Source organism: Cydia strobilella, chromosome Z, assembly GCF_947568885.1.
Source record: "Cydia strobilella chromosome Z, ilCydStro3.1, whole genome shotgun sequence".
NCBI classification, from domain to species: Eukaryota; Metazoa; Arthropoda; class Insecta; order Lepidoptera; family Tortricidae; genus Cydia; species Cydia strobilella.
In genome coordinates, this window is record NC_086068.1 from 6,210,155 (window position 1) to 6,236,935 (window position 26,781).

Consider the following 26,781-nt stretch of genomic DNA (forward strand, 5'->3'; position numbering starts at 1 on the left):
TGCGAGTCGAAATCTGCCGGGGTGGCGCGGGTCGCGTCGTCGGCCACGTTGTGTGCTGTCGGTACCCATCTCCACTCGTTTTTCTTAGTGCAGTCTTCTATTTCGGCGAGTCTGTGTGCCACGAACGTCTTGAATGTGCGGGGCTCGGCGCGTATCCATGCCAGTGCCGTGCGAGAGTCACTCCAATATGTTTTCGAAGTGATTTCGAAATCGTGTTCTTCTATGACTGTTTTTGCTAGCCGTACGCCTAGGACGGCCGCTTGTAGCTCCAATCTAGGAATGGAGACCGGTTTCCTGGGTGTGACTCGACTTTTTGCGGCGGCTAGGGCTATCTTGACTGAGCCGTCGGCTCGCGTCATTCTCCAATACACTGCGGCGGCGTAGGCTTCTTCACTGGCGTCGACGAAAGTATGCAGCTCGTGTGTGGCGGCGGGCGTAGTGTCGTAGCACCTAGGTATTTTTAGGGTACCTAGGTCTCGAAGTTGTCGTAGCCATTCGCTCCAGCGTTCGTGTAGCTGCTCTGGTATCGCTTCGTCCCAGCCTGTGCTATGTTGCCACGTGTCTTGCATGATTCGCTTGGCCGGCGTAGTGATTGGTGATATGAGGCCGAGCGGGTCGAAAATTGACATAATGACACTGAGTGCTTCTCTCTTCGTTGGAGGCCGCAGGTCGTTGATTACTTCGGGCTGCGCTCTTCTTGTATTGAGGCGAAAGCGGATACTGTCCTCATTTGTGTTCCATAGCAGGCCGAGCGTTTTTTCTATCTCGCTCCCGCCGATAGGGACAGTATTTCCCTCTCGCTCTTCGCTGCCGACGACGTTACTTATTGCTTCTTTTTCGTTCGTGGCCCATCCTCGCAACTGGAACCCGGCTTTTTTGTGCACATAGTCGACGTCTCTTGTTACTTGTCTTGCCTCTTCTATTGTGTCGAAACTTTGTAGATAGTCGTCCATGTAGTGATTTCGTTCTATCGCTCGCGCGGCTTGCGGGTACTGTGTCGCGTGTTCTTGTGCATTCCTATTTTTTATGTATAGGGCGGTGCACGGTGATGATGACGCGCCGAATATAACGGAAGTCATGCGGTACTCTTCTGGTTCTCCCTCGCGGCGATCGCCCCTCCATAGGAAGCGGAGGGCGTCCCGGTCTTCTTCTCTTATTTTTATCTGCATGAACATTTCTTTCAGGTCGGCTGAGACTGCGATGCTATGTTGTCGAAACTTCATGATGACGCCGGGTAGCGATTGTAGGAAATCTGGGCCCGTATGTAGCATGTCGTTGAGGCTGCGACCGTGTGATGTGGCCGCAGCATCGTGGACCAGTCTAATCTTCGGCTTCTCTGGATTGCAGACTGCGAAGTGAGGTAAGTACCACGTTCTGTCACTCGGGGGCGTTGTCGCGCGCTCGGCGTAGTTTGAGGTAAGTAGGTTGTTGACGCGTTCGTTATATTGTTGCTTTAGGCTTGCGTCACGATCCAGCTTCCTCTCGAGCGTGTGCAGCCGCTTGAGTGCGTCGGTGCGATTGTTAGGTATCTTCTCTGTTTCGTTGCGCCACAGTAGCCCCGTCTCGAACCGGCCATTGGGTAGGCGGCGGCTCTTTTCTTCTAGTATGCGTAGAGCTTGTTGTTCGGGATCACTATGGGGTCGCCTCGGCTCGATTGATAGAGACTCGAGGGCGAAATAATTCTTCATGGTTTCTTCTATGTTCTCGGTCGGCCCGGTACGAGTGAGATGTGCGCAGCAGTAGGCGATCGGCTTCGCTTTTGTGGTGCGACAGCCGTGAAGTACCCATCCTAGTAGGGTTCTCGACGCGACGAGTTGTCCGCGCCGGCCTTTTCTTATTTCTCGTGACACGATCAGGTCCCAGTTGTCCTGGCCGATGAGTATTTGTGGGGTTGCACCGCGGTAGGTTAACTTGTGCTTGATACCCCGGAGGTGCGCGCAGCCGTCTATTTCTTCCATGCCGATCGACTGTGTGGTGAAGCCGAGGCTGCCGACGGTGTGCGCGTTCGTTATGCGTTGTTCTTGGCTGTCGTGCTTATTCTTGATGAAGACCTCGACCCTCCTGCTCTGATTGTGCTCCATCTCTTTCCCGCCTACGCCTTGCACCCACATTGGCTCAGTGGGACCGTCTAGCCCGAGTGCGTCCGCCAGTGCTGAGTCGATGATTGTCACCGTGCTGCCTTCATCTAATAGGGCGAACGTGTCTAGTGTCGCTCGCGGGCCGCGCAGTGTTACTGGCACTATCTTCAGGTAGGCGCGGCTCGTTCGTGGTTGTGCGCAGGCGACTGTGTTCACTGCCGAGGCCACTATTTCTTCCGGTTTATGTTGTTGTGGTGGCTCGACTTGCGCAGCGGCGACTGGTTGCGGCGTCTTCTCGTGATGTAGTAGGCGATGATGTCTCATGGGGCAGCCCAGGTGGCCGCAGGGCTTCGCACGACACGCGAAGCGGCGATGCTTGCTAGCGAGGCATCGGTAGCAAATGTTGTGTTTCTTCGCTACTTCCCAGCGCTCGTTCGTGTCAATTTTGATGAATTGCGGGCACGACGGCAGTTGGTGAGTAGCGTGTTCGCATAGTGGGCACGCTTGCTTCTCTTCTCTTGGCTTCTTAGTGTCGGCGGTAGCGGCGTACGTTCGCTCGGGCTTCTTTCTTGCGGTCCTCACTTCTTTGTTCTCCGTCGTATTTTCAGGCGGAGCGTAAGGCGTGCACTTGTCGGCTTCGTTGTTTAGAAAGTCGGCAATCTTCTTGAGCTCGGGCGTATCTTCTCTCGTGGCCGCGTAGTCGTACCACTTGCTTCGAAGTATAGGCGTGAGTTTATCGACCATCGACCGCAGTAGCTCTGGATTGTAGAGGTACTGAGGCTTCTTCAATATCTCGATAGTCGTGACAGTGTTTGCGATCTTGCTGGCGAATATGCACAGGTCGCGCGGGCTGTCGGTGAGTCGCGGCAGTCCCTTCATCTTCTCCAGTTCGCTGACGAGTAATGCGTCTGGCCTTCCGTATCTTCTTTCTAGTGCTTTAATGATGTCCTCGGGGTGCGGCCGGCTGATGAGGAGGGCGCTTACGGCTTCCAAGGCTACTCCCTTGAGGCTTTTTCTTATACGGGCGACGTTTTCACTTGCGGCGAAACTGGGGGCGGACTCGTCGTACGCGGCTTTAAATTGTAGCCACTCGTTGCATAGGCCACTGAATGTCGGCAGGTCTGGTATGTATTTTCTGTAGGACTTGCCGGCTTGGATGGCTTCTGTTAGGGCGGCGGTCAGCGATGACACGTCCATGGCGTGGGCGGCTCGAGGGGCCTCCGGCCGCGCGTGTTTTCTAGTGGCGCGCGGGGCCGGCACGTGTGCTTCTTCATGGGCGGGCTCTTCTTCAATCGCTGTTGGTTGTTCTGGGCGGCGGTTGAACCAATCGGCAATGCGTTGTGGAGCAAGGTCCTCTTCCTCTTCAGACTCTTCCCTTGACGAGGCGAGGTCGAGTCTTTGTTGTCTGATTCTTGCTAGTTCTGTTTCGGCTTGTACGCGCTTCAGCTCCAGCTCGGCTAACTTCTCCTTGGCCTCTAACTCCGCGAGGAGTCTCTTGCTGGAGGCCTTGGATCGGTGTGACCGAGCGGGCTTAGCGGGAACTGGCGGCGGTGGCATTAACTCGACGGAATCTCGCCCGACGAGTGTGGCGACGGTGCTAACTGCAGGCGTTGCTCTGATTCCCGACGTGTCGGCTGGGCCCCCATTCGTGCTGGTGCCGGCGATGCTGGCTTCTGTTGCAGTGCGCGTTCTTGTGGTGGTGCCCGTGCCTGACGTCTCGCCCGTGCCCGACGTCTCGCCTGTGCCTGACGTCTCGCCTGTGCGTGACGTATCGCCTGTTCGTGACGTCTCGCCTGTGCCTGACGTCTCTCCTGTACCAGATGTATCGCCGGTCTGGTCCGTGGCCTGCGTTTCATCTGACGAATTTTCTTCTCTGCCGTGGTTGCTTCTTGTTACTGCCATCTTGCTATTTTTCTTGCTTCAGAGATCCGGCTTCGACGAGGACCAAACAATGTGAGTGTTAGGCCCTAATCTTGTTATCTCGAGATCTATCGTAGGGGTGTGGACTGTATAGGGTGCGGCATAGGCGGCAAGGATGGAGTAAAACAACTGGAGCTCTTCTTAAATCAGATGCAGGAGGGTCGAGGTCGGAGAGGTCTTCTTTTCTTCTTTTGGAGAGGTGTTTCTTGCTCGGCTGCTCGATTCGTAATGGCTTCCTATGGCCGGCGCACCGCCTTTTATTCCCTCCATATTTAAAGACCTCGTCCCCCGCGCCGCGCCGGCGCGGGCGTCTGCGCTTCGCGCATGCGCAGACCTCTCTTTCCTCGACTCTCCTACGTTTCTCTTTATTTATTAAAGTTATGTTATATATTAACAAATTACATGTTTTATTTATTTATCCTACCTATCTTATTAGATTCTAGTCTAATATCACAATTTCTTATTAGAATAAGGTAGCGTATACTTTGCCCTATTTTCTTATACAGATCTACGTAATGAAACACAATGAGGAAAATTCTTTATTTGTTATAAGCCTATCTTAATTAAATTATATTGCAATCCTAACTTTACCTAATTGGAATTCTCTTATTGGATTCCTTTAAGAGGTACAAAGTATGCTACTCATACTTTGTCCTGTTATAAAAACATACTAAATACCATTTATTTCTATACGTGACGCGACTTAAAATTATTACATGTTAAAATGACTCTAAGTTACAAAATACTATGCGCGTCGTGTACACCCGGTATCTGTGAGTAGAAATAAATCATTTTTAAACTATTAAAAACCGGCCAAGTGCGAGTCGGACTCGCGCACCGAGGGTTCCGTACTTTTAGTATATGTTGTTATAGCGGCAACAGAAATACATCATCTGTGAAAATTTCAACTGTTTAGCTATCACGGTTCATGAGATACAGCCTGGTGACAGACGGACAGACGGACAGCGGAGTCTTAGTAATAGGGTCCCGTTTTTACCTTTTGGGTACGGAACCCTAAAAACAAGAGTCTACACTCGGTAGGATTGACTAGGGAATCCTTATGCTGGCGCAATCTGTAAAAAACTTCGACCGGCTATCTAAAAATAACTCAGTATATTTTAATGTAAAAGCAATTGTAGTACATATAATATTACATATAAAATTATGACGTATGACGCCACTGTCATACATCATAATTTTATCGAATCAAGAATCATTTATTCATAGCAAACTACATTTCATACAAGCGTATTGTGTTACAATAACAAATGTATATTTAAACAAACAAAGTTTACCACGAAATGGTCCTGCCTCAGCATAACGCTAACCCTAAAGTCGGCGCTGATCCTCCGGCCAGACCGTTTGTGGGCCACCATCGCAACCGTACAACACGGCCTTATTATTAAACTGAACTGAACGCGTCCGTTTAGCGGTGGTTGTCAGCGCCATCTAACCTGCGCCTGCGCGTAAAATGTCGTGATATAAAAGGCCATGCCGTACACATAAATATTAGTTTAAAACATAAGTTTTGGTGAAAAATATTCTACATCGACTTATAGTAAGTTTCACATATCCTCGCAGTTTTTAAACGTCAAATATTGCACTCGTCAAACCGGGGTTCACGATTCGTTGATCTCAGACTAACCAGTATCCTTTGTCCGCAGAGGCGCTATGTCTCAAGCTGGAGGAGGAAGCGAGAATAAATTCGGAGGCGCGCTCATGCACCGGCTCTTTGGCCGTACACCCTCGCTCTCGTGACATCAAGATCGCGAACTTCTCCATCACCTTCTACGGGTCAGAGCTTCTGCAGGACACACTGCTCGAGCTCAATTGCGGACGGCGGTATGGCCTGGTGGGGCTTAACGGATGCGGTAAGTGTACAATAGTAGCTAGTGTAATGGGAGTCGAGGCGCGGTAGTTACCATACTAGATAGTAAATAAGTTCATGAACTTTGCCATCACCTTCTACGGATCAAAGCTCCTCCAGAACTCGCTGCTCGAGTTAAACTGTGGACGACTGTGGGCTCAATGGATGCGGTGCGTGCCACGCGGTACCATACTAGCTAGTAGACGTCAAGAGCGCATTTTCCATCGCCTTCTACGGATCAGAGCTCCTCCAGCACACGCTGCTCTAGCTGAATAGGGAATTTGACTACTAGTCAAATCAGTTTCTTTTTTCGAACTGTCAAAACGATTTTGCTACTATGGAACTTATATGAAACACTAGCATGTGACGTCACAATCAAATTACTTACTCTTTATAGTTTTATACGGGTTTTAAAATAGAAATTGTGTCTAAAAATAACTGCTGTCTACGTTTCTCTATTAATCTTCTGGTGCTTTATTTTAAATACAGTCAAATACCCTACTGTGGACGGTGGTACGGCCTGGTCGGGCTTAATAGATGCGGTACGTACCGCATGGTGACGAAAAACGCAACCTTGACGTCTGCTAGGTAGTATGGTACCGCGTGGTACGTACCGCTTCCATTAACCTTTTGGACGCCATTTGGACACCATCTACGGGTCGGAGCTATAGGACACGCTCGAGCTCAACGGCGGTACCGCCTGAGGCCTATTGCATAATAAAATACAAGCTAATATTATTAGTGATTTTACATACAATGTCACTAATAGTATTAGCTTGTATTTTATTATGCAATAGGCCCTTGGTCGGGCTTAATGATGACGATGAACGTAGCTGTTTAGCGTTCGCAAAGTTGGTTTTTGCGAACTAGTGCTTTTTAGGGTTCCGTACCCAAAGGGTAAAAACTGGACCCTATTACTAAGACTCCGCTGTCCGTCTGTCACCAGGCTATATCTCATAAACCGTGATAGCTAGATAGTTGAAATTTTCACAGATGATAAGTATTTCTGTTGCCGCTATAACAACAAATACTAAAAACAGAATAAAATAGATATTTAAGTGGGGCTCCCATGCAACGAACGTGATTTTATTGCCGGTTTTTGCGTTATGGTACGGAACCCTTCGTGCGCGAGTCCGACTTGCACTTGGCCGGTTTATTTCTTTTGGCACCGGTTATTTAGTTTCTGCAGATTGTCTTGTTTTGCAGCATAGGCCTTCCCAAGATTTCTCCATGCCAGTCTGTCTCTTGCTATTCTCATCCATGTTGTACCTGCTGTTTTCTTTATGTCGTTCTCCCATCTGCAGTATTGACCACCATGTTTCCTCTTATTGTACTTACGGCACCAATCCATCACATCTTTGGCCCATTTGTCTTTGTTTGTTCTTATAATATGGCCTGCCTAGTTCAATTTCAATTTTTTATGCAGTGTTTTATATCAGTGTTTTATTCATTCATTCATATCAGTAATATTTGTTCGCTGCTTTATTGCTGTGTTATCCTATCTCCTAATTTCATGTACATCTTTCTATGCTGTGTCGGCATGTCTATAGAGCTTTGGTATTTTGTTTTGCAACCATAAGTCATACTCGGTAGAATGCAAGTATCAAATACTTTCCTTTTAGCATTCAATTGTATGTCAGTGTCGTACCCAATAAGCCCACTCAGCAAGCTTCGTGGCCTTAACGCCGTACTCGACTGAAAAGCTCCATTATATCACGATTGTATAAAATACTATTATAATATAGTTTGTGTTACTAGAAATTATAATACAAATAAATTTGAACGAAGAGAAGTTTTACATACAAAACTTAGCCAATAGCATTGATTAATTCCCGCACGTTTCCTCTCATCTCCGCCTGTGTAAGGCAGCTAAGCTTGCTATGTTACGTAAATATTAAATTATTCTGGTTTACTCACTTTATTATTACCTACCTCAATGCTTTATTTATTGTCCATTATTTGTATGTATGTATGTATGAACACATAAATGTAACTAGGTCCCGCGTCATCACTTGCAAACAAATAGATTTCTCTATTACCAAAACAGTTAATATTGAACGACTGAACGTAATGCATAGCGAATGTTGAATAATACATTATTGTAAGGCATAAGCAAATTTTTCGGAATTTTCCTCTCAAATGTATGTATTTGTAATCTTTAATGCTCCAATAACGTTTAACGTAGATAGAACATTACAAGATAGAGAATAATGATTTGATTTATTTGATTTGTTTTGGCTCTTGCGACTTTTTAGAAATCCTTATCGCACCGTGGAAGTTTCCCTTAAGTATTAAACCGCGTAGTTGGATTTTAAACTCTATGCTTTGCTATTTAAAGTCTAGTTACACATTGTGCGACTATAGTGTAGGTAAAGTTGTTTGCGGGTAGTTAAAGCGCGCCGTGCCGGCGTTGCGTTCAGTTGTCGAGTGGCCTTCGCGCCGGCTGGACGCCGGGCGCGGCGCGTTGTTTTTTTATATTTTTTTTACTATTTCTAAATCCATTTTCGTTAGTAGTTCACAAAATTAGACTTCGAGACCGAGAGAAATATTTTTTGCTTAATTATTGTAGTGTTTTTTTTTTTTCGATCTGTTCGAAAGCACCAAAGTTCAAAAACGAAGTCGAAACTATATTGCGTTGTGAAGTAGTTAAAGTATTCGTTACAAGTTTTATTATTCTATTTAATTCTGAGTAATTCATTTTAACTGATTAGTAAAACGGTAATTAGAAATCAGGTAGAATGCAAACGTCGCGCCCGGCGCCCTGCCATGACGGAGGGGCAAAACTTTTTGAGTACCCTTGTACAAAAACCTTTCAGTATTAAAATAATAGTTAGTTTCTTCTTTCAAGTTAGTAACAATAGTATGCAGTATGTAAAGAAGGTAAATAAAAATGGTATAATAATAATCAATTTCAATAAACAAGAGTAAATTTCACTAAAGTAACTATTCGTAGAGATACCTCTATATTTATTTAAATATGAATTACTAGTTATATCTAAAATACCAAATCACGACTACTAATAAAGAATTTATAAGTAACAGTATATTGTCATTTCGCAGATGTCTGTACCGAAAACGTCCTTGTTTCACTATAAAGCAATTGTAGTTTTATTGCTAACTTGCTAGTATCACGCACTAGTACAAGACTTATTATTAATTAACGTACCTATCAGTAACGAGGCTAGGGCGTCATAAAATATACAAACATTGGAAGCCAGCCGTGTGACCAGTTTAGCCACACGGCTGGCTGGCGAATTTCAATCGACGGTCGAATTTAAGGGTATTTGACTGTATTTAAAATAAATTATTTCCACACACAGATATTTGTTCCTATGTCATGGATGTTTTCTATGTATTTAAGTATTTGTATAAGTATTATATAAATTGTTGTCTGAGTACCCACAACACAAGCCTTCTTGAGCTTACCATGGGACTTAGTCAATTTGTGTAAGAATGTCCCTATAATATTTATTTATTTAACACCATGCATAAAATAAAGCACCAGAAGATTAAAAGAGAAACGTAGATAGCATTTATTTTTAGACACAATTTCTATTTTAAAACCCGTATAAAAGTATAAAATAGTAGGTAATCTGATTGTGACGTCACATGCTAGTGTTTCATATAAGTTCGAAAACAGAAACTGATTTGACTGGTAGTCAAATACCCTATTACTTCTTCGACTTGTATTGCCACTCATGCCAGTGGCGTCCATATAACTCTGGAGATTAAGGTGCCAAAAGTGTAGGCCAAACTTTAAATAATAGTTTTACAAATAAATTAATAGATATATACTTATTTCTACGATCGTGTTCAAATGTATTTGTCGCTTGTTTTACGTAAAGAGGCTTTTTGTTAAAGTTTTACAAATTGACACTGACTTTCATCATCTGCTGACTGTACATTAAAAGCAGTTTTTTTTTGGTATAAAAAATGTTTATTGCCACAACTACAAAAAAAATGCACAAGAAGAAAAAAAAATACACTTCATTGCACAAAAAATTTACACAGAACATGCAAAAGAAATAAATAAACTAACAGTAAAGTACATCTTAAAAGTATGTGATTTTGTGGTTAGGCAATGGATACCAGTCTCAGATTTTTGCTAGATATACGTATATACCCAGCGCTGATTTTCAGACGGGTAACTTCCCTTTTCGACCCAACTAACCCACTATCTACACTGCCGGCCTAGCCAAGGTGACAATCGCTATCGCTTCGACAACGAAACGCTTTTTCTCTCTCTAACACTCTTCCATAACTATTAGTGCGACAGTGACAGTTGCGTATCGATCGCTACGGAGTGTAAGCGATTGGCATGTTGGCTACGCGGCCTGGTTATACATGCGATCGTAAATAATCATCCTCTGTTAATTAAAACTTAATTCAACCATATTAATAAATATTAGGTAATTTAGCTATATTGTTTAGCTAAACTAGCTCTGTTAATTAAAGTTAATAAGAAACTGCATATGTAATCAAGGTTTTATTTTGTGCTGAGCGAATTTATCTTATTAATATTTGAACGTATATGTTTGTTACTATTTCACGTAAAATAGCCTGGAAAATCCGTAAACCCCTCATAATCTTAGAATTTACTACTTAAAGGATGTAGGGTGGATATCAAATTGAAGCGGACTTACAGTGGACAGATTGAACAGACACTAATATGTACTGATTAATTTATTTTCAACCTCAAGGATCTGACGATATGTTTTAAGCCTAGAACTAGAATATTATTATATAAATAAATATGTATTAGGGGATATCTTACACAGATCTCCTAGAACTCTCTCCTCTCCCAGAACCTAGCCCAAAACTATGGGTGGGTGGATGTATTACGGCATTTCATGTCACACTTTCAAAGTAACTCGTTCTTTTGACTAACATTTTTTTATGTACTCGGTTTGGGTGTACTCGGTTTATGTAACGGGTAGGCACAACCATATTTTGGTTCAACATACACTGCTAATTTTTAATCGTAACTAAATTTTCATCGTTTCAAGGCAAATCGTCTCTCCTCTCCGCTCTCGGCCGCCGCGAGGTCCCTATACCGGATCACATCGACATATTCCATCTCACGCGGGAGATGCCGGCGTCCGACAAGAGCGCCCTGCAGTGCGTAATGGAGGTCGACGAGGAGCGGGTCAAACTGGAAAAGCTGGCTGAGGAGCTGGCGCACTGCGAGGACGATGGTGAGTGAGAGAGCGAACGAGCAAGCGTACGTGTGTGAGTGCGACCGTGCGTAGGTTCGTGGTGTGTCTGTGTATGTAGACTTCAAAAGCGATATTCGCTCAAGCGATCACCGTAGAATTAGGACTTTTTGACTAGACAAGAGTCAGTTACACCAACCACAACACTGACAGACGGTTTCTAGCAAACCGAACCAAAGCATTGGCGTAAGGCTTACACAAAGGTACCCTCTATCCACCTCCTCATCCATCGGATTCGATAAGCAACTGTTCACTTTGCTTATTGGTTAATCAGGACTTGACCGCTGAGCATTGAAATATATTGTATGTAACATTTTTGTATATGCGCTCGGCACTGCGCATTCAACGTTTTGAATGCGCTGCGTACACGCAAAGTTCACGCAATTCTCGCGACTAAACTTTGAATATGTATAACCGATTGATATGTTCACTAGACTTATATTGACCGGGATATAGACCCGTTTGTTTTGACAATACTAAAGGTAATCACGATCTATATCCTGGTCAATATAAGTCTAGTGAAACCTGTGATACTAACCGTGAATCATTCAAAACTCCGATTGATATGTTGTTGTGCAGAGTCTCAAGACCAGCTGATGGACGTGTACGAGCGCCTGGACGAGCTGAGCGCGGACACGGCGCAGGCGCGCGCGGCCAACATCCTGAACGGTCTCGGCTTCACCAAGGAGATGCAGGATAAGGCCACCAAAGACTTCTCCGGAGGTAACACTTTAATACCACTATATTCACGTAGTTAACCCTTTCAACGCCCCGCCTATCGTGAACCTCGTCGAAATGCACGGAAAGTGCTGTGTGGCAAGAGAGTCGTGGAATATTAGGGAACCAATACATTCATTTTTTTTATATCACGTCGGTGGCAAACAAGCATACGGCCCGCCTGATGTTAAGCAGTCGGGGTCCCTTTGTTTGACATAATTATTGAAAGTCATTATGTAATGATTGTCAAATTATCATTAATCATAATTCTGAAACCTTTAACTTTTCAGGATTTTCGTAAGGTTATCCTATAGATAGGTAGGTTAGGTTAGGTTTGTTTTAGGGCAATCCTGAAAAGTTACGCGTTTCTGAGATAAACCAAATTATGACTAACGAAAATGTGGACAAACAATACATTATAACTTACAACTTTATGGGAAACAATCCACCCTAAGCAGTCACAGTAGCCTATGGACGCCTGCAACATCAGAGATATTACATGCGCGTTGCCGACCCTTTAAAAACCTGTACTCTCCTTTTTTGAAGAACCCCATACTGTAGCCCCTCGGGAAAACCTCGTCAGGGAGCTGATTCCACAGCGGAAACGTCCGCGGGAGAATAATACTTCTTACCACACAGTACGCGACCATTTAGGTGCTAGGGTGTGAGGATGAACTCCCTGCCGACGGCGAGCGGTGCGGTGATAGAAAGCGGCCATTGGCATCATGTCAAACAATTCAGCCCATTGTACAAGCGGCTATGACTTCTCTATCCGCACATACTATTAGGCTGTAGGGTTGTTGAAATATATACCTATAGATGTAATGCTGTTTATACTCCTCGCGGCGACAGATGACAGTCACGGGATGTACATAACTTTTTGATGGCGGCACTGTCACGTGAACATAAAATTAAATGCATCGCTAGGACTACATCGTGTCAATGTAATTAAGTGTAACATAAAACACATGGAAAGTAATAATTACACTAATGAAGCTTGTGTCTAGTTTACTCCATTGCTCACTTTATAATATTACCGCACCTAACCAAACTTTTATATCAACTTGGCTGAATGCAGCACACCTTAGCCAATAATGTATCACCTCCATGTTTTTACGGTAGAACATTTTTTTTAATAATTGTTATTGATTTCCACCTCACTACTTTAGCTAGTCTAATAATAATCCTTTGTGCGAGCGATGAGAAAAATTGGTCTCATGTTATGGTTTTTCATAGATGTTTTTTTTTTAATTATATAGTTAACTTAATTTTTTTGTTACAGCTATTTTAGTAATATGCTGAGCCTCCTATTGTAATTTACAGTATTACATTGCAGTTTTCTTTATATATTTGTATAAAATGACTTAAAATATGCAATTTACAAACGAACCTATAATACCTATATTGCTTACTCTATAGATTTTCATACAAAAAATCACAAAGGTGATATATTATTGACCGGTACTGTATATGTGACGTTTTCAACTAAAAGGTACCACATTGTTGCTTGTCAATAAGGTTGATTTCATATTCAAGCTATATGGACCCGGGTATGTCCTTAAACTGCGTCCGGACCCGGATATGTCCTTAAACTACGTCAAAAAGAGAGGTATGGGCACTGTGAATGACATCTCGCTTTGTGTGGTAGGGCACACTTCGTAGGGAAGTACTTCCAGCTTACAGAAAACCGCAGCCAAATAACTCTAAACCCTGCTCATAGTGTTGTGTTCCTGCCGGTAAGTAAGGTTGCCAGAGCTCAACGAGGAAGAGGAGTGTTAGGGTCGGCAACGCGCATGTAATATCTCCGGTGTTGCGGGCGTCCATAGGCTACGGTAACTGCTTACCATCAGGCGGGCCGTATGCTTGATTGCCACCGACGTGGTATAAAAATAAATAAATGGAAATAGTGCCTTATTGACAACCGACGATAAGTACCCTTTTGTTTAAGAATGGCACATATAAGGATATGTCATAGGGATCATCAGCAGTATAATTTCGTATACAGGGTGGCGTATGCGTATAGCGTTAGCACGTGCGTTGTACGTGAAGCCACACTTGCTACTGCTGGACGAGCCCACCAACCACCTGGACCTGGACGCGTGCGTGTGGCTTGAGGAGGAACTCAAAAAGTAAGTGGCCTTCATATTGATTTAAACCAATGAGGATATAATAAGATAGAGCGGTACTGTAATAGTAAATTTTGTAACCACTGTAAATTTACTGCCATCTATCGACTTACTTTAAAACTAAAAATGAAGATTTATAAAAATACGTTAAAATGTATTTAAATATGGATAAATGATTTTTTTATTTGCATTAATTATTTTTATATGATTTTGACCCACGTTCTTTCACTGGTATGCGTTAAAATTATAAATAACAAACGAAACAGTCAACGCCCTCTATACGAGAGTAGGCCAAAACTAGTGGCGCCATCTGATCGAGAATCAAATTTTCGTGATTTTTGAGGCACGTTTTTTCCTTAGACTGTATCCATCTATTACGGAGTTATATCTATCTTTGATTTAAACTAACACGATTTTCACTCATAATTTAATACAAGCGTAGCGTAGCGTACAAGTTAATAATCAAGATCAAGTGCGGGTAGTTCGCAAAACTCGCGCAGCATGATGTTGATACAATTCCTCGCCAGTCTGCCTGTGACGGTCCTGGTAACGAAACGTCAGGCCATAAATAGACGTAAGTTATCCGTGTTAGTTTTAAAATTATGAGTGGCCTTCGTCACAAATCACCTTGACTGCAAGATGGAGCCAAATGGAGCGTTTAAGACAACTCGCAGTCACCAGGGAGCCTGGTCAAGACGACGAATCGTTCATCGACAAACGCCAAACGAAAAAAAATCCGGCCAAGTGCGAGTCGGACTCGCGCACGAAGGGTTCCGTACCATTACGGAAAAAAACAGCAAAAAAATCACGTTTGTTGTATGGGAGCCCCATTTAAATATTTATATTATTCTGTTTTTAGTATTTGTTGTTAAAGCGACAACAGAAATACATTATCTGTGAAAATTTCAACTGTCTAGTTATCACGGTTCATGAGATGCAGCCTGGTGACAGACAGACGGACAGCGGAGTCTTAGTAATAGGGTCCCGTTTTTACCCTTTGGGTACGGAACCCTAAAATTATGTATCGGCACAGAATAAATGATATTATCATACAGAACGGCCACTCGCCCCGCGACAGCAGATTGACGGCCGTTTGCCGGCCGCTCAGTACTATTTTTAAGCAACTTACACACACTATGACGCATGCCGCGTGTACAGACGTGTCGTTCACACACAGAGATGCAAGTGATTTTTGATGTATAGCGTGTCCGCCCTGTGGTATCGGGATGACAGATTCTGCGATAGATAAGTCACGTGACTGTTTCCAAACATTATTTAAATTTCGATTGGCCGTTTTCTATTCACGGTTGTCATCTAGGCTAGACTATGGATGGTATAGAAAGGATGCCACTCTTATGGCAGAATTGTTGCAAAAGTGACCGCTTTCAGCTTTAAATAATAGTTCCTAATCTCTCCGGTGGCGCTAGTTAGGCTCTGGGACATAAGTATAACATGAACCATATAAGGCAACAAATAACCCGACCAAATTACGTAGGTTATTTTTGGTAGTATTTCGGTGTATGGTGGCGCCGCCTAATTACTGTTTTTTGATGGACACTTTTCATACATAGAGATTTGGCTCCTTTATATAGTCTCCATGGGCTAGACCTTCAGGTCACTACACATGTCGCCAACAAACTGTCTCACAGTTTGGCGAACATTAGATTAAGGTACTTATAATGTTATAATTTTTGTTATAGTTTCAATAGAAAAAAAAAACGCTTTCATATAACCATAAAACGCAAAACCTCACAAAATTGTATTGGGATAACATCTGTCACCGTACCCCAGCTGTTTTGAAAAATACTATGGTAGTAGCACGATTACTTATTTCAGTTGCGTCTACAGATGAACAAATGTGACGTTTTCAATCGAAAAGGTACCACATTGTCGCTTACCATGAGAATGAAAAATTCTTGTATTCTTGCTGTTCTTTATACGAAAAACCTGTCAAGCGTTCTTATGGCAAGCGACAAGGGTACCAACCTTTTTGCTTGAAAACGACACATATATTAGTTTGAACATGGTATGATACAGTATGAAATGCAATGCAATGTGCAGTATAAAATCATATACACATCATATATAAACACATTTTTAAAATATATATATATATTTTTTTGAAAAACAATGCAACTCAGTGGTTTGTTCGCGGCGCTGACTTTTAAAAGTACAATTGCATCTTGATTAGTAAACTGCAAAAATTCTAAACGATTTTCTCATGGTTTTTTGGCTCATATGTTTTATAACTAACATTATTTTAAACTTTTTAGCTACAAACGCATCCTGGTGCTCATCTCACATTCCCAGGACTTCTTGAACGGAGTCTGCACCAACATAGTGCACATGAACAAACGACGGCTCAAATACTACACGGGCAACTACGAGGCCTTCGTGCGGACGAGAATGGAGCTGCTCGAGAATCAGATGAAGCAGTACAATTGGGAGCAGGACCAGATCGCGAACATGAAGGTACTGTCCCTCTCGCACTTGCGGGACTCGTTGCAAACGTGACCGGAACACATGACATTCTGGAACCGGTTTCGATTCCGGGCCCTATCACAAAAAACTTTACAAGTGTACAAGTTAGGTTTCATATCAGATCTACAAGTTTACAATCTACACAACAACACAAAATCTGGTGCTTATGTCAAATGTAGGGTGTACTTCCTGTTTGGCGAAATTTATTTCGCCAAATTTCACTTGGCAACCAACTTTTCGCCAAAGTTTCATTTGGCAAACCAATCGTTGGCATAACCTTACTTCGCAACCATTTCATTCCCCAACCCCATACTTGCGAAATGAAAATGACGTACTAGGTTAGGTCAGGTTAGGTTGGATTATGTAAATTTGCGAAATGAAATTTCGCCCAACTAAAAATAAATAGTTTGGGAACTGAAAGTTTGTCAAGTAATTTTCGCCGAAACATCAGTAAACCGTCCGGTTTCCTCACGATGCTTTCCTTCACCGAAAAGCGACTGGTAAATATCAAATGATATTTCGTACATAAGTTCCGAAAAACTCATTGGTACGAGCTGGGCTTTGAACCCGCGACCTCCGTATTGCAAGTCGCACGCTATTACCGCTAGGCCACCAGCGCCTAAATAATACGAATTTGTCGCTTATTATATTTTCTGGTACACCAACTTGTTGAAACTATAATCTTATTGTAATTGTAAATTTTATTGTAATTGTAAGTTTTTTGATATAGGGCCCCGCACTGCATGTGTGCGTGTTGCGTTATGTACGCGAGCAGTTAGCGAGCTTTTCACAAACAGGTGCGTAACGTGAGGTTCCCGTGGCGGTCTGGCCAGATCTGCGGGTCAGCGTGGTTGCATTTTTATCACCTGTCACTATGCCTGTCACTTTCGCACTTACATACTTGTTAGAACGTGACAGGCGATAAAAATGCTACCGTGCTCAGCCCGCTGGACGATGTACCTTATCATTGGACAATTGCAAAATGTTTTCGCCAGTGGAAAGAAAAACGCATCTCTGTCGAATAAAATACGTATACTATGTAATAAATTTAAGCCGCTTTGCCTCTTTAGCATAATTATTGTCGAAAATTGAACTTATTTATGAAAATATTAGGATTAAGCTTATTATGTGAGGGGGTAGATAGATGACACCTCACTGAACAGGGAACAGGGTAAGTGATAATGCGGGATCCAGGACGACGATAGGTATTTGTTTATTGAAATAAAAAGGCACCAGTAACAATACAGTACAGGCACTGTAACAGTTATAAAACACTCGTAGCTCACAATATGTGCCTTAGGATGCAGGTATTGAAGCAGTTAAGCTAATGCAGCTATCGATGTTCACACACATAACTGCACTAAACTTTAGATATTTATATAACAAACACAACAGTAAGGCGTTACCTCAGCTTAAAAGTACTAATATGGTAAGTTGGAAATCAATGATCGGAGTTATGGATCGAACTGAAAATTAAAACCAGCGAAAGGGATTCCAAGAAATATTTGAATCTGAATAGGGAATTTAGAATTTGTACGTGCCAGAAATAATAAAAAAGTTGGTAGCATAACGTTTCGTTACACGCACCGTTACGAATTATACGGTTTAACTCAGGAGAGCCAAGGTTTCGCGACAATTTAAATTCGAATACTAGGCTTTTAATTAGGGAGATTTGAAACTTTTAAATGTCCACAGAACTACATAGCCCGCTTCGGTCACGGTTCGGCCAAGCTCGCGCGCCAGGCGCAGTCCAAAGAGAAGACGCTGGCCAAGATGGTCGCCCAGGGGCTCACAGAGAAGGTCATCGATGACAAGACACTCAACTTCTACTTCCCCTCGTGCGGCAAGGTGCCGCCGCCCGTCATCATGGTCCAGGTGGGTCGTGTCACCTTAAGAGTCCGGAGTTCCGTTCTCATTTTAAAACCACGTGTTGGATTGTAATGAAACTTTGCACATACAATGACATGAGGTAATTAGTTTATATGGCTCCAGTTTACAAAACTAACAAAATAGAGCAAAAACAAGTTTTGTATGAAAAACTTAAATTCGCTGTATTTTTTTAACTATGGTATCTGAAGCTACATAAACTAATTACAGACATTGATATACCTTATCCAATAGGATCCTTACAATAGTAAGTAGAAAGTTTCAGAGCAATCTAGCTAGTTGTTTTAAAATGAGAGTGGAAGCTTGCCGGAGACCCTTAAGAGGAAATATCAATTGAGCCTCTATAGATTTAAGAAATTTAAATCAATGTTACTGTCTCGCAGCGCGGTCGGAGCATTTTTTTAAAGTAAAACTTCTATATGCGCGACTAGAGGGTAACTGATTTTTTTCTGACGGAAGTAACGCTCAGTAGTGACACACGCACAATAGGACACACGTCAATAGGACACACGTCGTAGGAAACTATAGGTCTATAAAGAAATCAATTTGTAGCTTATTATCTAAGCTGCTCGTATGTTTATTTTAATACTGTTTGTTTCTTAATATAAAAAAAACCGACCAAGTGCGAGTCGGACTCGCTCACCGAGGGTTCCGTACTTTTTAGTATTTGTTTTTATAGCGGCAACAGTAATACATCATCTGTGAAAATTTCAACTGTCTAGCTATCACGGTTCATGAGATACAGCCTTGTGACAGATAGACGGACAGCGGAGTCTTAGTAATAGGGTCCCGTTTTTACCCTTTATGTACGGAACCCTAAAAATATCCTCTGATTGTTTTAATAACGAGTATTTTATTACAGAACGTGTCGTTCCGCTACAACGAGAACACGCCGTGGATCTACAAGAACCTCGAGTTCGGCATAGATCTGGACACGCGGCTAGCGCTGGTGGGCCCCAACGGCGCGGGCAAATCCACGCTGCTGAAGCTGCTCTATGGAGATGTGAGTAACGAGTAGCGAAACAGACAATCCAATTAGAGATAAATGGAAGGAGTTGGAGGAGGCCTATACTCGAGAGAGGTCTTTAATATCCAAGACATAGTTTATATACCAAATTGAAAAATTTAATTTTATTAAAATAATTGAATTATAAATTATATTATAATCAACATAATGAAAAAATGTAAAGAATAATTATTTAGTAGACATACAGTAAATTATTTAGAATTTATAATATAAAGTATAAGTTATGCATGCACTATTAATTCGATAATTCTAAAAAAAATCTTATAATATTGTAACGATATTAAGAAATAAATGGCTTTTTTATTTTTATTTTATTTATTTATTTTATACTGAAAGTCATAATTGTCATATTATCATTAGTCATAATTTGGTTTCTCTCAGAAACGCGTAACTCTTCAGGATTGCCATAAAACAAACCTAACCTAACCTATCTATAGGATAACCCGAGGAGAATTCTGAAAAGTTAACGGTTTCAGAATTATGACTAATGATAATATGACAATCATTACATTATGACTTTCAATAATTATGTCAAACAAAGGGACCTCGTAGCGGAACATATTTTAGTGGGAAAAATGGGCCGATTTGTATTCAGTTTTTCGAATAGGGAATATTACTGTAATGTTCTGCCGTAAGTGCAGCACTAGTGCACAGACTACAGAGTATCTTATACATAACCTTAAACAGTTTTTTGACATGTTTTCACTATGACATTGATGCATCAAGGCGGTTTGTTTACAGGTGGCCTACCGCGAAACGCCTCTTCATCGATCGAATATGCGAGAGTGATAGAGAAGCAGAAACCGAACTTTCGATTTTCGTGTTTCGCGGTAGGCCCTGTGATTGTGCTAGTGACTCTCTATTGTGTTTCGTCAGTTTTCGGTAAAATTTGGTGGATAGATGAGCTATCCCGTACAATTTAATAGCAATTTTACTCTCTATCCTAAAAGAAAATCTAATGAGTTACACAAAGTATGGTATTTCGTAAATCATCCGCATCTCAACCTCTCATTTCCAGTCAAGGCGATTCGCCCCTTGCCTAATTGTTAAAGTTTTACGACATTTTAGCTAAAACTAAATGAGTACGGTATTCCAGCTGGTACCATCAACGGGCATGATCCGCAAGAACTCCCACCTGCGTATCGGCCGCTACCACCAGCACCTGCACGAGCTGCTGGACCTGGACCTGTCGCCGCTCGATTACATGATGAAGGAGTTCCCCGACGTGCGCGAGCGAGAGGAGATGAGAAAGATCATCGGGAGATATGGCCTCACTGGCCGCCAGCAGGTAATACCGGCTTAGGTTATGTACGCACTAGCGGTTGAACGTTGGTTCGTTTGAGCGGCCAACCGCCTGACGCGGTTGTCATAGCGGCTGACCGCTATCACAGAATAAGTAATAGTATTATCATACAGAACGGCCACGCACCGCCCCGCCCCGACTCGAATTACCTCCCCTCGCGACAGCAGATTGACGGCCGTTTGCTGGCCGCTCAGTACTATTTTTAAGCAACTTACTCACACCATGACGCATGCCGCGTGTACAGACGTGCCGTTCACACATAGAAACGCAATTGATTTTTGATGTATAGCGTGTCCGCCCTGTGCCGCTATGACAACCGCGTTAAGCGGCTGGACCGCTATTCTATATCTACATGCTAAATAATATTTTATTTAATCGTATGGCATGATAATAATTGTGAAATAGAAACAGTGTAAGTGTTGTTAAGTAATTAAAGATCTACACATAGACCAGTCAGCCACTTTATGGCTTTGTCGCTCAGGGTGATCAGGTCTTCGGGAGGGCCGGCGACATAACGCGTTATAGGACAGTCATGAATGATGTGCTGGATGGTCGGTGCTTCCGCACCGCAACTGCAGGCCGGGGAATCCACCCACCCACAGCGGTGTTTGTAGTAGGCGCAAATAATATTGTACTGGACGGACGCGTCGGCTACAAACTCATCGGAGGCTCGCCGCACACTGAATCGCCAGTGCGTAGATCACAAGCGGTTGCATATTAAACTGGAAAAGCGGCTAGCCGCGCGTTTAGCCGTTCCCGCGGTTAACCGCTAGTGCTTTATGGCCTTTAGCGTCGGCCGCTACCACCTGGACCTGGACCTGTCGCCGCTCGACTACAATGACATGATGAAGGAGCTCCCCGACGTGCGCGAGCAGCACGAAAGTGTCTTAAGCCCCATTCAGACTTTCGACACATTGCTAACTACAGAGTACAATGAATTCTTAAGTCAATCGACCAAATACCGCAATGTATCGTCTCGTTTTTATCACCGCACCTCCCGCCAAAGGAGAAAAGCTCATCCTCACTTCTTAGACACATGGCACACGAAGAATAATCGGGCATCTCGCTCGTTTCTTCCCAGAACGTGCAGAATGTGGAATGAGTTGCCTCCTGAGGTATTTCCTTTGCGCTACGACATGGGATTCTTCACGATGCGGGTATTTAGGGTTCTCAAGGGTCGGCAACGCTTAAGTGGCCCCTGTGATGTTGCTTATGTCCATAGGCGACGATGACCGCTTTTCATTAGGCGGCTCGTCTGCTCGTTTGCTATTCCATAAAAAATGTATCGAAATGACTTTAAACTCAATCAATGTATCTTTGGTAAAAACTAGTGCTGCTGTTAGATAGCTCCAACTATGAATTAGATTGTTGACCAAGGGATGAAAGGCACACCTCTGCCGAGGTAGTTTGGCGCTCGAACGCAGTGAGAGCGCCAATAGTCCAAGGCTGAAATGATGCCTTTCACTCGAGTTAAACACTACTTTTCATTTCGAATACGAGGAAAGTAAAATGCATGTGTTTTTTTTTAAACATGACTAAGTATATATTTTTATAGTATTTCTTGAGGGTGCTTTCAATTAACAATTTAGGCAAAATTATCGTTATATATGGAATGAGGAGTTAGATATCAGAATGGAAATTGTATCAAATCCATTTCCAAATTTCAATTGCTTATCGTTAAAAAATTAAAAAAATCGTACTTCGAATGTAAAATGCTCTAGTGCAGACACGTATCATTTTCTGCACACCCTTTAGAACAACAAGTATTTTACATCAATGCCTAAACTAAGTATTAAGTTACTTAGTTTAGATGATGTAAAATATGTTAGAGCCAGTTACAATTTTTGCTTACAAGATCTTAAATTTTATGTTTACTTTTATAAACCATGATTGTACATTTATAGTATTTAAGTAACTATTTAAGCGTATTACGATTGTTTGTATTTTTGGATATTTTTCAATGAAATAAATTTTATCTTTATCTTATCTTATTTAATGTACTACTTCTTACGACCCGCCTCCAACTTGTTGCGTTTAGCATAGTTGATTTGAAGTCTTACTCGTATTTCCTTAACAAATTCCGGTCGTGTACAGGTGTGCCCGATGCGTCAGCTGTCCGACGGGCAGCGGTGCCGAGTGGTATTCGCGTGGCTCGCGTGGCAGACCCCGCACCTGCTGCTCATGGACGAGCCCACCAATCACTTGGACATGGAGACCATCGACGCGCTCGCCGACGCCGTCAACGACTTCGAGGGCGGCCTGGTGCTCGTCAGCCACGACTTCCGGCTCATCAACCAGGTGAGTGCTCCTTATAGACCAAGGGCCAGACACTCTTTGATAGAGAAAGATAGTCTTATTGCTATTCCTATAAGAGGAAAGAGATAATAGTGCCATGCTTTGTCCTTATCACCGACCGGGTAGCATCATAGGTAGGAAGCGATGGCGAAATACCATAATTTATAAAAGAAAGAAGGAGAAGAGAGAGTGAAAGAGAAAAAATCCTATGCTGCCCAAATTTTATATGAATATTCTTTCTCTTACCCCCCCGGTCGCTCGGTGGCGCGTCTATAAATACTTGTATATACTATTTCTATGCCACAGGTCGATTCACGAAACTTTCAGAGCCACCATTTTATTGGTTAATGTGATACTGTAAGGATACGCCTAGCATGGAGGATGTGGTAGATATTTAAACATAGAGGATTGATCTTCAATATATTTTCTTTTCTCACAGGTTAGCTAAGTAACAAATATATATGACCAAAGATAGATATAATTCCGTAATAGATGGATACAGTCTAAGGAAAAAACGTGCGTCTAAAATCAAGAAAATTTGATTCTCGACCAGAGGGCGCTACTAGCTTTGGTCTACTGTCGTATAGATGGCGTTGACGGTTTCGTTTGTTATTTAACAATTTTAACGCATATCAGTAAAAGAACTTGGGTCAAAATCATAAAAATAATTAATGCAAATAAAAAAATCATTTATACATATTTAAATACATTTTATCGTATTTTATAAATCTTCATTTTTAGTGTGTCGATAGATGGCAGTGAATTTACTGTGGTTACAAAATCTACTATGACAGTACCGCTGTATCTAATTATATCCTCTTTGATAGGACTAATCTAAATGGCTGCTTCTTTCGTAATCGGCGATCCGCACACCCGTTCCATTTGACAGGGAGATCGGATTCTAAATTTAAATGCGTGTCTGTTGCCAGTCACTGATCAAAAAGGCTGTAAAGGTTGCAAACCTTTACAGCCTTATTCATAAACGTCTACTAAAGTTGAGACGCCGCTAATAATCGTTTGTCCCTTTCCGTCATACCAATACGTCGGAAAGGGACAAACGCTTATAAGTGGCTTGTCAACTTTAGTAGACGTTTATGAATAAGGGGGTTACAATACACACATATATTTTCATTCACTCATTCATTCCGGACCCAGAAATGTCCTAAAACTGTGTCTCACGGAAGTTTTGTCATATAAAAGTAATATAAATTTATTATTAATTTCACTTGGTTATGGAACAATAAGGGCCACTTGCACCACCCTGGGTTAGCCACTAACTCGGAGTTAACCTTTAACTCAGGGTTAAGTTGTACTGGTATCGAGATACCAGTTGACCGGTTAAACTCTGAGTTTAACCGGTTAACCTCGTACGTGTGTAAGTGGCCCTAAAAGGATGTACTTTAAATTATATTTTATAAAAACAATAATTTCCCAACTAACCCCCCAAATAATTCCAGGTTGCCGAAGAGATCTGGATCTGCGAGAACACAACCTGCACCAAGTGGACGGGCGGCATCCTCAAATACAAAGACCATCTCAAGTCCAAGATCCTCAAGGACAACGCCGCCAACGCGGCCAAGATACGCAAATAGTCCAATGCTTAGCCTTACACTTATGTACGTACCGCGTAACGCCCGATTAACCAAGTACACAGTAGCCCAGGTCGTTCCTGCTCCTAAGCAGGATATATACACGCTGGCTAAATAATAAGTGCATTCCCGTTGCCAGGGAGGTTTTGGGATTATACTGAACAACTTTTACTATGGGACCAACCCCGAAATCGCGAAAAAAAATTTAGCTGTTTCATACATTTTAGCTGGTCCATTTTCTATGGGAGGGTAAAAATTTTTTTTCGCGATTTCGGGGTTGGTCCCATAGTAAAAGTTGCTCAGTATAATCCCAAAATCTCCCTGGCAACGGGAATGCACTTATTTTGTAGCCACCCAAGGATGAGTAGCCTACGTGTGGTCTTACCTTATATCGACACAAATACGGAGGCTGTGATTCAATAATCGGCGCTTGGAGGCTAAGCAAGAAGAATTCCCTATCTCTATCGCACGCGCGTAAATATATTGCTATCCCTCATCGACGGTCAGTGTGACTGTGCGAGTAGAACAATATAATAATGCGCGTGCAATAGAGATAGGAATAGCCGTGCTTAGCGTCTTTACGTAGAAATGATTTTAGTTGGTTAAAAACAGGGTCGAATGCTATGTCCAGTATTTTAGACGTTGCCAGGTTAAGTGTGGCGATGGCAGGTTTACACTCTACACTGAGGTTTAGGGGAAAGTTTACGTAGATTTGTTAAAAATTCTAAATTTGCAAAGGTCTGAGACCGCACGTAGGTGGTTATGGGTACAGGCCGAAGGCCGGAGGTACTAAAGCTAATACATTTTGCTTGCCCGGATATTTCTTTATAGAAACAAAATATTGTGTTTTCGGGTCTTGTCGTTTCCCCACTTCCAAAATATTATTTTTGGTAAATTGTAGCATAATATTTCATTCTGTATATAAATTCCCTTATTCATAAAACTGTACGGGCCTGATTTAGTTAAATTATGTTTTATCCATTTCTTACAAATACATAAGTCAAAATGACAAATAAAGACAAACGATTCGTAGCTAATTCAGGCCAGTAACGCGTTTATGAATAACGCCAAAAACCTTAAACTAAAGGTTACAAGTGTTTTTATCAGTAGAAATCATAATTGAACTAGACAAGTAGATTTAAATTAATAAATTAGATCATGAGTCCATGCTTTTACTGTACTGCCGTGTTTCGATCATGGCAAAGGATATTAGAAATTAATTATTGACAAATAGTGGTACTTTTTGCATAAGTCACGTTTTGAAATAATTACATTGGTGCTGCTGGGCTATTAGTGAGACTTAGTGTTAGAAACAGTTAGTTTCAATTTTACTTTCCGTTAGCCATGATCTAAATGTGTCCTTGTCCAAAAGGTACCACTGCCTGTTGTTAATAGGCAATGCACGACAGTGGTACGTTTTGAGAGAAAATGTCACAAAGAGACCTTAATCAGCATATACACATGGATGACGGTGGGGTATAGGACTGAGGCCGATAGTCTCTTCCTCGATACGTGCACGTTATACTGACATTGTGAAATTATTCAATATGTATGATAAATAAAGTTGTCACTGCATTTTACACTTTAATTTATTCTATCTCCCAAAATTAACATAGTCGTATTTCAAGTTTTAACGTACGGTATCTAAGTTATACGTTAATTTTAGACGTAATAGTCCTATACCCTGATAGTTAATATTATAGGGTTACCTATTTAATTCAAAATTATGTAGAGTTCATAGACATATATATTACTTCGTAAAGACTGGCCTTACGAGCACTACCAAAGATAGATATAACTCCGTAATAGATGGATACAGTCTAAGGAAAAAACGTGCCTCGAAAATCACGAAAATTTGATTCTCGCTCAGAGGGCGCTACTAGCTTTGGCTTACTGTCGTATAGATGGCGTTGACGGTTTCGTTTGTTATTTAACAATTTTAACGCGTATCTGTGAAAGAACATGGGTCAAAATCATAAAATAATTAATGCAAATAAAAAAAATTATTTATCCATAATTAAATACATTTTATCGTATTTTTATAAATCTTCATTTTTAGTTTTAAAGTGTGTCGATAGATGGCAGTGAATTTACTGTGGTTACAAAATTTACTATGACAGTACCGCTCTAGTATAAGTTACTCTATTGCACTACGAATGGTGCCGATACATTGGTCAAAATCGCATTTAGTTACACCAGCGCGCTCAGTCGTGTGGCGAATTGCCTAGTGGAAAGGCGTCGGTGTTCGGTCGGAATTGTATGCATACGCTTATACATT

The 26,781-nt window shown here is 42.1% G+C and overlaps 1 protein-coding gene across 3 annotated transcripts in view; it reads left to right on the plus strand.

The window, feature by feature from the left end:
* LOC134754254 (ATP-binding cassette sub-family F member 2) overlaps nt 1-26,076 on the plus strand; it is a 31,646-nt gene extending 5,570 nt beyond the window's left edge. The window contains exons 3-12 of one of the 3 annotated variants that reach the window (XM_063690456.1): nt 5,663-5,869; nt 10,872-11,060; nt 11,658-11,801; nt 13,801-13,924; nt 16,195-16,393; nt 18,098-18,277; nt 19,152-19,292; nt 20,413-20,604; nt 22,714-22,917; nt 24,372-26,076. In XM_063690456.1, coding sequence (XP_063546526.1) covers nt 5,663-5,869; nt 10,872-11,060; nt 11,658-11,801; nt 13,801-13,924; nt 16,195-16,393; nt 18,098-18,277; nt 19,152-19,292; nt 20,413-20,604; nt 22,714-22,917; nt 24,372-24,506 — 1,715 coding nt within the window. In that variant the 3' untranslated portion in view covers nt 24,507-26,076. Of the gene's footprint in view, nt 1-5,662; nt 5,870-6,373; nt 6,408-8,616; nt 8,726-10,871; nt 11,061-11,657; nt 11,802-13,800; nt 13,925-16,194; nt 16,394-18,097; nt 18,278-19,151; nt 19,293-20,412; nt 20,605-22,713; nt 22,918-24,371 lie in introns of those variants that run through there. The other 2 variants (XM_063690459.1, XM_063690458.1) reach the window with 2 other exon arrangements.
* The last annotated feature ends 705 nt before the right edge of the window (nt 26,077-26,781 follow it).